This window comes from Abramis brama (assembly GCF_963993115.1).
Source record: "Abramis brama genome assembly, chromosome: 6".
Lineage (NCBI taxonomy): Eukaryota > Metazoa > Chordata > Actinopteri > Cypriniformes > Leuciscidae > Abramis > Abramis brama.
The window spans coordinates 34,729,114-34,741,123 of NC_139968.1; the positions used below are offsets into that span (position 1 = coordinate 34,729,114).

The 12,010-nt window shown below is 37.7% G+C and overlaps 1 protein-coding gene across 6 annotated transcripts; it reads left to right on the top strand.

Annotated features, from left to right (window-relative positions):
- Positions 1-634: 634 nt before the first annotated feature.
- LOC311084782 (uncharacterized protein) lies at positions 635-10,778 on the top strand. Of its 6 annotated transcripts, XM_084117053.1 has the most exons (12): positions 635-950; positions 2,336-2,665; positions 3,093-3,443; positions 3,828-3,943; positions 6,759-7,458; positions 7,556-7,635; positions 7,769-7,889; positions 8,004-8,083; positions 8,308-8,424; positions 9,005-9,221; positions 9,305-9,516; positions 10,149-10,778. In XM_084117053.1, the coding sequence occupies exons 1-5, from the start codon at positions 899-901 to the stop codon at positions 7,035-7,037; spliced, it is 1,128 nt and encodes a 375-aa protein (XP_083973179.1). In that variant the 5' UTR covers positions 635-898; the 3' UTR covers positions 7,038-7,458; positions 7,556-7,635; positions 7,769-7,889; positions 8,004-8,083; positions 8,308-8,424; positions 9,005-9,221; positions 9,305-9,516; positions 10,149-10,778. The 6 variants fall into 6 exon arrangements, with proteins under 6 accessions (XP_083973179.1, XP_083973182.1, XP_083973184.1 ...); XM_084117056.1 differs by lacking the exon at positions 8,308-8,424 and having other exon boundaries at positions 636-950; XM_084117058.1 differs by having other exon boundaries at positions 636-950; positions 6,759-6,828; positions 7,006-7,458; positions 9,005-10,778.
- Positions 10,779-12,010: the final 1,232 nt, after the last annotated feature.

Consider the following 12,010-nt stretch of genomic DNA (forward strand, 5'->3'; position numbering starts at 1 on the left):
AGCCTATAATACATTTAAAAAATTAATTTTTTGTTATTTATAAGCCTGAGGGATGAAACGAGAGTTCAATTTAACAGGAAAAAGAGGAAAACAAAGCAGTAAGCCACTTTTGCTTATGGATGAAAATGTTTGGATATAAAATAAAGAAATCAACAACATAGTCAAGAGATGACAATTTTGGGATTTCGTTATAAAAATAAATATCGTTAAGGATAAAACAGTGGGTCACATTAGTAGGGTTAAATATAAGAACTTAAATCAACCCTAAATGTATTCACAAAATAAATGGGCAGCAGTTTCTTAAAAAAGACCACAAAATGAGCAAGTTTAATCAATATCAAGATATTTACAGATAGATGAATTAAACGTGTCGTTCAAAATCTTTTAAGTTGTTGCGCTTGTGATAACGCGTCGTAGGTCACGATAACATCAACATGGCAGATGTCCGGTTCGCATTCATACTCAATGAGATCTGGCTATAAAGTACCTACTCTTTTAGCGCTCGTTAAGTAAATACTTATTGAAATTGAGTACCTACTCATTTTGAGTATGCGGTTTGGAACGCAGCCATAGTGATGATCAGGCACGGTGGCGGTAGTGCGCTAAGTTAGTCCGCATCCGCCGTTAAGCAGCCAAAGAAGAAGAAGAAGAAGAAGAAGAAGTTGTGCAAGTAGCAGCTTGTACTAGAACGCAGCATTTGTCAACTGCGAAGGAAAGTTCGTTTCGATGAAAATTAGATTTTAGCTGCTCGTCTACGTTACTACGATTGAAAATAGGTGTTATTTGTGTAGAAACAACGTCTTGCTCACGAGTTATTAATCCGGGAAGTTCTGTTAATGTATTGCCAACTTTACTCGACTGTAAAAGTTATGGGGGAAACGTAAAACTGCTAAGTAAGATGAAGCTTCTCTTTAATTCGCTCTGGGTGATCTTGATTTTACTCGAAAATGGTAAGAACTTTATATATTGCAATCTCTCTCCCGGTGTTTTCTGTGAAAGGTGTTGAGGTATTAGGGTTAAATTTGGGATAGTGTGAAAACAGCGCATACGGTTACATAATTCGATGGGTCACAGAATTAGATAACCAGGGCATTGGACCCGATCGCTCGAGCGAAAAATAAACAAAAACAAAATATGCAAGCGCTGTGATTGGTCTGCCAGAACCCCTCCCTCGGGGTTTCACACGCTCCCTAGGTACGCGTCAACGCGGACAACGACACAGAAGTATAAATTAAAACCAACACGTTGCCTACGGCGTATAGGCTCCGGCGTAGGTCCGACGCAGAAGTATAATGAGGCCTTAACTGGGCAGAGGATCTGTCACTGCCCAGTTAGTTGTCAACAAAAATATTCATGTAGTTATCACACAAATGAATTAAGCTAACTTCAGTTTTAAATATATTAGGTTGTTTTGATTAATTAAATTGAACATGAGGCTCATGTTTTTGAGTGTATTTTCTTTCCAACATAATTATTTTACTTGCAAAATACTTGATCCACTAATGTAAAACAAAGAAAGTGAGTTAAGTGACCCCCAATTTTTCTCACTTTCAAGGAGATATATTAAATCAACTTAGTGTAAAGCTTGTCCCCTTCAATTGTCAACTGTGCTCGTTCCTGTTGTGTGTCCTTTTTAAATCATAACGGGCATTTATTATTATTATTAAAATAATTTTGTGTGTTTTTGTCTGTTCAAGAGCTAAAGAGAACTTAATGTGGTGCTGGCGCACTATCTGAAGTGACTTTCTGTGCACACTTCGGGTGTTTATTCACAGATGCGCAAGTACATATTTGTGTTTTTCTGCAGCGTGCTTGAATGGTTTAATAGCACTTATATGAATTATAGCATCATCATATATTGTAACGCTAGCCAAAGGTTTGACCACTGCATTTAACCCATCCAAGTTAATGCACACACATTAGGAGCAGAATAGTGAGTGAGTAGTTAACACACACACACCCAGAGCAGCAGGCAGCCTTTGTGTGGTGCCCGGGGAGCGATTAGGGGTTAGGTGCCTTGCTCAAGGGCACCTCAGTCATTTCCCACCGGTTCTGGAATCGAACCAGCAACCTTTGGGTTACCAGTTCAACTCCCTAACCACTAGGCCATGACTGCCAACCACTAGGCCCAAACTGCGTTAAATGTGTTGATTTTGAGAGCCCTAGTTGATGTATTTTACATCAGCTGATCACATGTAGCTTGAATGTAATGTGAGTCGCTTTGGATAAAAACATCTGCCAAATTAATAAAGTGTAATGTAAACACTATTTATGTGGGAGATTCAAACACCAGATTTAAAATATATTGTAGAAAAACTGTTCATTTCTTCTCCAGGTGTTTTCGGTGTTGGATCAGATGTGTCAGTGCTGGAGGGAGACTCAGTCACTTTATACACTGGTGTTCAAATAAACCAACAAGATGATATTAGATGGTATTTTAATGAGATTCGCATCGCTCAAATCAATGGAGATCTCAATAAGACCTGTACAGATGTTCAGTGTGAAGATGGTCCTGAGAGATTCAGAGACAGACTGAAGCTGGATCATCAGACTGGATCTCTGAACATCACAAACATCACAAACACAGACTCTGGAGAATATGAACTGAAGATCATCAGCAGCAGCAGCAGGATTAGTGGACATATCTTCAGTGTTTCTGTTCATGGTGAGTTAGTGAATGTTTAAATGCAGTTTATATATGTATAAGCTATATTGTTTATTTGCCAGATTTTTTCCCCAATGATATTCGGTTATTTTCTTTTCTTTTTTTTTTCTCAGTTATTATTCTTACAGTATTCAGATCGCGTACAGTTTTTCCATTGACAAGTTATTAGTTTTAACAGTTTTTTTCATAGGAAGCTGCAGTTGAGCTCAGAGGGAGTTGACGTGTTTAATCACACAATCTCTGATCAGCTTCTGTTATTATCTGTTTAAATGAGGATTTTATATAAAATGGGTTTGAGTACAAAACTAATTGTTTCTTTTCAGATCGAAAGTTAAGGAAGAGTTTATGCAATTTCATTCGTTCTCTCATGTTGTGTCTCATGTTGTTTTCATCTAGAACTTTAATCAACTGTTGGTTTGTGTTTCAGGTGTTTCTGCTGCTGAACGAGATGAAGTGAAGAGAAAGTCAGTGAAGGAGGGAGAATCTGTTACTTTAGATTACTTTAGAATAAAACACCCAAATGATATGATGACGTGGTATTTTAATGACATTCTCATCGCTCAAATCAGTGGAGATCTCGGTTATAACTGTACAGATGTTCAGTGTGAAGATGGTGATGGAAGATTCAGAGACAGACTGAAGCTGGATCATCAGACTGGATCTCTGATCATCACAAACACCAGAAACACAGACTCTGGAGAATATAAACTACTGATCATCATCATCAAAAGCAGCTTCAGCATCACTAGAGTGAAGAGATTCAGTGTTTCTGTCATTGGTGAGCGTATAATTCAGCCATTAAATCCATTTTCTTTTGAGAAAACAAAAACAAAACAAAACAAAAAAACAGTTCAATATTTTTAAATCAACCCATTAACTGATGGGTAGGGACAGTAGCAAACTTTGACTCAATGACACTTTGACTAAAATTATTAACTTGAAAAATGCAGTTTTCCTGTGAATATTGTGATTTTAACTGCTGTTGTTAAAAACAAGAGAGGGTGCCATTTATAAGTTAAATCAATATCATACAACTGATGACCAGAAAGGTGTATGTATAAGGTAGAAAGGTGTAAATATGAGTCAAAGATATTGTTAAACACTGAGTGTATTATCAGTCAACCTGTATGTAACAGCAACTGGGTGTCTTCATCTGTTCCAGGTTCGGGTCGGTCTCCAGCTGCTGTAGCAGGAATCGTTGTTGTTATTCTGCTGTTTTCTGCAGCTGCTGGTGTGATTTACTATCGCCACAAGATCTATACACCAGTACAACAGAACGTAATTATTACAAATAGCTGAGTTAACAAGGAATATTAATTTCTGTATACAAACATAAATGTAAACTGTGAATCAATAGTAATTTTTTGTCCTTTATTTTTAAAGGGACACTCCACCCATTTGCATTAAGCTTTGCATTGTTAGAAACCAAGTCATACTATTGAATGGTCGTGCAACACTCTCTCATTTTCCCCTGAGATGGGAGAAATCCGTTATTTACCTCTTACACTTCCTCCTACAATGACGCAAAAATCGTCATTTTGCGTCATTGTAGGAGGAAGTGTAAGAGGGGGGATTTCTGTTAAGACTACAAGCACTAGTTCCTCATCTTTCCTAGGGGGCGGGACCCGCTCACGCTAGACCTATTACAGATCAGTGGGTGGGACTTTACTCTCTGAAACTGAAAGCAATATCCTCCATCTTGTTTGAAGCTAAGCTAACAGGCGCTGTGGAGACAGATGTAAAGGTATGACAATAGCGGAGGAGAGTGCTCAATATGATATAGAAGAAGAGGATTTCGGAAGTCTGATGCTTGAATCAGGTGTTTGTGGCTACCTTTACAAGCCGCATTATAGCGAAGAGCCGCCGAGGCAGAAGACCTGCCTGCCGCAGACGAGGAGCCCGGACTGACTCGAGTAATGGCGCTTTTCCACTGCATGGTACGGTACGGCTCGGTTTGGTACGGACGTTTGTGTTGACAACTATCCTAGTTTCGCACCGCATATGTTCTGACTGAACATCCAGGTACCATGCAATAATTCACCTTTTCGAAAGAAATGCAAACGAGGAGTAATGCACTAATGAGTTCGCCAACTAACTAGATATTTTGTGTGAAATGAATTTCAAGCTCTGGTGGTAGCTAGCCTTGTAGACGGAAGAGTGATTTCTCTTACAGAGCTGGTAAGTCCCGCCCCTTCTGTAAAACCCCGCTGGACGTCAAAGTTGAAAAACCGTCAATGCAAGTGAATGGGAGAAAATAATTATTTTCTGGTCCCGTTTGAATTTTGCCATGAATGTGAACATATGTTGTCTGTGAAATTTTTATATAACTTTTCGTGTAAAGAATGCTACAATTTAGCGGGTAGAAGTTTGATACGGTTAGACTTTGTGTGAAAGCAGTTTGTGGACTACAACTCTCGACGCGTTTGAAACGTCAACACTATTAGCACACGGACTAGCTCACGGATCCCGCTAAACATGGCTGTGTCTTTGGTGCACTTCACCGCCTTCTTTCAGGGAGAGGACAAAATCGTTGAGGTTGGTGAAAACCACGGGTAAGTCAACTTTATGGGGTGACGTCACATAGGCGACATGTAGTCTTTCTCGTTATGTCTTTTCCACAACTGCTAGCCGAAGAATCATACCATATAGTGTCAAACTCGTAACATGAAAAGTTATATAAAAAATTCACAGATAACTTATGTTCACATTCATGGCACAATTAAAACGGGACCAGAAAATAATTGTTTTCTCCCATTCACTTGCATTGACGATTTTTCAACCTAGAGGTCCAGCGGGGTTTTACGGAAGGGGCGGGACTTATCAGCTCTATAGAGAGCCTAAGTCCCGCCCCTCCGCTTCCGGCTCATGGGACCTTACTTCGGAAAAAATATGTATGGTAGTCAATGGTGAGAGACAACTTATCTTTTTATTCCGTCTGAACTGTGCCCTGAATTACACATATGATGTTTGTCAATTTAAAAGATAATTATGAAAGTCAAGAAAGTCGCAGTTTGTCATAAAACAGAAGAGTAACATTTAGTTGTATTTGAAAATCGCTCAATGAACTACATCTCTCGTCTCGCACTATGTACGTCACAAGATCCGTTGCTCGTATGTGTGCAGTCTGGTACAAAACACTCAGGCATGACGGCGTAATGTTACGATTATAAGGTAAGACTATAGAAAAAATGACAGATGTTAGCTTCAGTAAAGTTAGCTTCATTCATTGAGAGAAAAGGTATGATGTCACATGTGCGCCTTTTGGGTTTGTAGTCTTTGTAATTACGTATTTTCACAGTCTTATACCTCAACAGTTTTACATCAAACTGCGACTTTCTTGACTTTAAAATGTATCTTTTAAATTGATAAACATCATATGTGTAATTCAGGGCACAATTCAAACGAGATCAACATATTTGTTGTCTCGCGCCATTAACTACCATACAATATTTTTCCAAAGTAAGGTCCCATGGTGGTCTACCGGAAGGGGAGGGACTTAGGCTCTCTATAGGCAGATATGCGCTTTCTGGATTAGTGGGAGTGGCTTGCGGAGCTGTGCAATGTGGTGCATTGTGGGAGTTGTTGTCTTTCATACAAATGCGTCCTGAAGTTATTTTTTGTCTTTCCTCGGTCACGAAGGCACCAAATTCAAAATTTATTTTATATTTCGACTACATATATGACCCACTTTAAATAAAAAACAATGTTCAAATGGGTGGAATGCCCCTTTAACACTACAGTTCACCAGTGAGGCAGTCAAACCTATCAAAAACACAAATAACTCCAAAATTAACTAAATAAGAAATTCATATAAAAACATAAAGTGCGACTTTTGTCAGATAGCAAGTCTTGTAAGAAAATGCCAATACAATAGTTAAGCATTCTTGATGTGATATTGAAATCATAATATGTAATTTTGTATTACAGGAGTACAGGAGTTGACAGTTTGATGCAGTTTATAGACTGTTTAATATTAAGGAACTTAAAACCTCTGAACATAAAACACAAACCTGTAGTAGTATTTGTGTTTTGGTATCTGAAACATAATTTCTTCTCATTACTTTAACCTTCTGTGAATCTGTGTTTCTTACAGGAGGATGATGCTGATAACCCATCACCTGACCCCAGTGTCATTCAGGATGATGCTGATAACCCACCACATGATCCCAATGTCATTCAGGATGATGCTGATAACCCACCACCTGACCCCAATGACATTCAGGAGGGTGATGCTGATAACCCACCACATGATCCCAATGACATTCAGGAGGGTGATGCTGATAACCCACCACCTGACCCCAATGACATTCAGGAGGGTGATGCTGATAACCCACCACATCATCCCAATGACATTCCATTGGAGGACATGTAACATCATTAAGGCCACATTTACACATAGCCGGGTATTTAGAGAAACAAATATTTCCCCCCTCCGTTTTCAAAAATAACATTGTGCACACAACATCGTTTTCAAAAAAAGTTGTCGTTTACATCAACCCGCATAAATACGCCGTCGAGCAACATCATAACTATGCCAAACCTATGGGCAGCAGTCTAGGGAGAAGGATAAAGCCATGCAAGCCAATCAGAATCCTCAAAATCGACAACAACGAAAAGCACGAGCGACTTCCTGTTCCTTTCAAAACAACAGAGCGAGGTTCGTTCGTGTGGACAGACAGCAAAGCAAATGCAAACGAGCCGAAACTTTTTTCAAAGGCGACATCTTCTTTGACTCAATACGGAGCTGACGACGAGGAGATTTGTTTGTAACGTTAACAGGGAAAACACCGAAAGTAAGTGTTTTTACCTAATTTACAACATGTATTTCATGGCATTATATTGTTTTGTAACGATATTTATGTGATGTGCGCGCTTAAACCTTTCTCACAGACTAACGTTAGGCCCTCCATCCTCTTTGACTCGTGACGCAGTGCAGACACGGAGTTTGCTTCTAACAGTGAAACCACAGAGTAAGTGTTTTAACTTATTTACAATACGTGTTTTATAATGTTATATTGTTTTCTGATAATATTTGTAACGTGCAAATATCATAAAGTAGCCTATGTATTTATCCTCAAACTATCTTTTACTCTCGTTTGCCAGCACACCTAACGTATAGCGTTAACTGAAAAACAGAAGAACAACTCTACAAACTGCGGACCTACAATGCACGTGAAATTGTCACTTTATTTCCTTATTTGGAGGACCAATTTTCTTAAAATTGGTAAGTAATTCTTTCAGATTAAATATGTATGCAAAATGTATTTTATCAGATTTACTTTTGGTTGATGTTTGGATATGCTTTAAATGTATTGATTTTGCTATTTGTGTTTGCTAGGAGCATTTCTATGATGCACCAAGTAGCTAAGAGTAGCAGGCTGGGTGTTTAAAGACTGTACAGACTAGAACCTGGTGATGGTAAGATTTAACAGATAACATACATGTATGAGAGAATCATGGGCACAAACATAAAAAATAATCATAGCTTTGTTGCTATTTGGTAGATTTTATGTGTTTCATAACACTCATTTTGAATTTGTCCAGTCAAATTATTTTACAAAAGTAAATTGTTTTTTTTTTACTTAAAATGAGTTTTCAAACCTTTTCATGATTTGACAGGTATATGTTTTCTTGCTGTTTAGTTTTAGACTGAACTGATTGAGAAAAATCTGCCCCATCACCTGCCCCCAACATCACAAAGCCACAACAACGGAGCAAAGATTTTTCCGGCAGCTGACTATTTAGAGAGATTTCTTAAGGTGTTTGCAGCAAAAAACATTTACCACTTAATTTATAAAATATACATTTCCAACATGCGTTCATGAGATAATTACAACACGTGCATGTTGTTAATGCGAGAGCAGATGTTGTTGTGTGATTGTGCATTGAAGATTAATATTTTGTAAATAAAGTTGAGTTAAAATTGGCGTAAAAAAAGTCGTCAAATTGAGGTCAAACCACTGGAGTCACATGGATTACTTGTGATTTTCTTTATACCTTTCCGTGGCTTTGGAAGTGGTAATTAAATAGGCTGTCGATCAAGGGACAGAAATCTCTTAGATTTCATTAAAAATAACTTCATTAAGTGGTCCGAAGATGAGCAAAACTCTTACTGGTTTGGAACAACATAAGGGTGAATAATTAATGACAGAATACAAATTTTTGGATGAATAAAGTCTTTAATTTACTTGGAAATCAGTAAATTCAAGTCTTAATCTTACCAAAATAGTTTCTTGTTTGAGTCACGGAAGTTGGTTGAACTTTTTCCACCATAAACTTGCTGTATTTATAAAACACAAATTGTATTGATTATAATTGGTCTGGTTTTGTGTTGTCTAGGGAACCAGCACTCCAGGATTTTTCAAGAAAGTTGGATCTGCACAGCCTTTCCTTCTCTGTGAAACAACTATGCACTGAACTTTACTGTTAGCAACTGGACACAACTGATCCACTCATATTCTGCAATGGTTTTTCATCTGCTGAATATTGTTGAACATGGGCGAGACTAGCCCCTTCAGCACCCCTAAAAAGGAGCTCAGCACCCCTAAAACTTGGAGTAAGAAATGTTGTTATTCTAAATATATATATATATTATTTTTTTTTGTCTTTGACAAGGTTAAATAATGTTCTTCATTGCAGGTCAGAAACAGAGGCACGCGCGTGTGTGTGCGTGTTTGTTCATCTGAGCCTCATTGGTCTTTCACTTCTCGTCAGTGTCAGAATATTTGAGATGACCAATCAAATCAAAGTAGGCGGGCTTTATGTTCACAGAAGCTGCTGAGCGCGAATTTTACATGGAATTTTAGCAGCACGACTGACGCTTCAGTTTACGGTCAAGTGCGAGTTAAGATGTAAGTAGCTAAACTAAACATTTTATATTTGACAGTTTTTTAGGTCATAAATGTTAAACGAATGACAAAAATAATTAGAAAACTAATAAACTTTGTCTAATTTTGCCATTTTGAGCTGAAAATAGGCCTATATAACGTGTAATTATGTCATTGTGAGGGGACAAGAAACATTAACAAAGCCGTTTTCATAGGCACAAGATTAATAGTGCATGTGTACATGTTGATAATTAATATAATACAATTTGTAGCCTTCAGTAAATTAAAAAAGTTCAGCTTTAGGAGGGGAAGAGACAGGGCAAGATCAGGAGACTGAGAGAAAAAGACAGTGATGGAGATGAGGAGAGAGCAGGTTTTAAATCTATTTCTTATCCTTTTTTGGCCTTCAAACGTCTTGAAATGCACATATCAGAGAAATAAAAATGTTTAACCCCATAACAACCTCAAATTTATGACCTCTTTGTTTATAAAGCCCTGTCTACGGCCATGTATTAGGCCTAGATCAATAATGAATGTGTACATATTGTGAATGAATTTAATAAACTTAGTTACCTAGCTTATGGTAGCTTTGTCTGAGAAAATGATTCATAAATCAACCTATCAGTTGACCCTATGTTTACTTTCTTCACTGACAGACAAAAATGACAAGCCTAAATCAGTCAAAGCTCAGCTTTAGGAGGGGAAAAGACAGAGCAAGATAAAAACAAAGAGAAGAAGAGTGTGATGCTGATGAAGTGTGGAAAATAAACAGCTGCCCACACATGGTTTTAAAGCTTTTGTCATCCAATTTTTTTGGCCTTCAAAACATCTTAAAATGCACATGTAGATCAGAGAAATCAAAATTTTCTCGGGGGAGCATGCCCCCGAAGCCCCCTAAATACCTCGCATTTGGTACCTCAGTGATTATAAAATATAGTAAATAATGCGCATTAGACCATAAACTAATTTATTTTATTTTTTTTAAATCATACCCTCATTGGGGGCTGAGCTCCCCTAAAATGAAAATCCTAGAATCGCCCCTGTTGTTGACTCAAGCACTGCTGTACCGTTGCAAAGTCGAAGGTACTGAATCAACTTCACTGACACAGGACTTACATTCACTGACATGTACAGGACTTGAGGTATTACAGACCATTTGAATAAGCAGCTTTTATATAATTCTGGTGACAGAAATGCCTATATTGTGCCTTCATCATTTATTTTAAAAGTTAACCTATGATGTAAAGGGGCTTGTTAGTTAATAAAAAACTAGTTTGTTAAAACAACTGCTTGCATTTTGCCTTTATTTTTAACTTTACAATGAACAGAATTCTACTATGATCCCAGACTGAGGTTACAATTTAACTTTCTTGATTGTTTTGAAATAAAGGTTTGAAAGAGTAATAGAGTGTGTTTATTTCAAAGAGTTTATTTTACAGTTCTTTAAAGTGGCAGATGCAGAACACTAATAAGAAAAACTGGTAACTCCCTTAGTGTTTTTATTTGTAAAAATGTGTTTTATCAACACCAGGATGGTGTAATATTTGACTCCTATAAGGTTGAGAAGATTGTGATTTCCATTTTTTTTTTTTTAAGTGTTAGGTCAACACCAGAACAGTGTAGAATTTTAACTGCACCCAGCTCTGTAACAGTGTTGTTGTTATCTGCATTGGTGTTAATATTTTACTCTCTTAGTGTTCATATTGTAACACTGTATCGGTGTTGCGAGAGGCAACACTTTTGAAAGTGTTGAACTAACACTTTGTGGGTGGTTCCCATATACACTTTTAAAGTGTTGAAATTAACTCTATTGGTGTTGATTTCCAGATTTCAAATTTACTGTGAGGGATGATTGACAGATGCATAGGGCCTATCATTAAAAAGAGACTGAAAATCGACACCAATAAAGATTCCCGCTCCATCCCCCTTCCACTCCCGCCCACTGGCGCCCTAGCGCCCTCTATTGGCCAGCCGCCCCTGACAGTACAGTACTTCTCCTGAAGATAAACGGCCTGCGGTCCATGTGGAAAGTTGATTGTTGAGTTTTCTTAATCTTATGAATTCGATGATCACACAGATCGCATGGATTATCTTAAAAGTTAAAATACTCCGTTAAGTTATTCATGGTCACTCAGAAAAGAGGAAGACATCATTCAGTCATGCAAATAATAAAATGCCCAAGTAGCCTAATACTGAAATATAAATCTTGAAATCGCTATGGCTTAGTGATTATGAAAGTGCTTTGTGGATTAGCCTACTGATAAGCGCGAGTCTGGAGAAACAGGCGTTTGTTCATTCATTCTCAGTGTTGAGAAACGTAGGCCTATGTGTTACGTTATTGTGTTAATTATAACTAAAGTAGGCCTACCTAATTATGTTACATATTTATTTTGTATGAAAACTAGCGCGTTATTACTTAGGATTAAAAAGTACCTTGTATCAGTGCTGCGCGAGCTCTCTCACAAACACGACGCGCGCACACAGAGAGAGAAGAACATTGTAAAATGAAAATTGACAT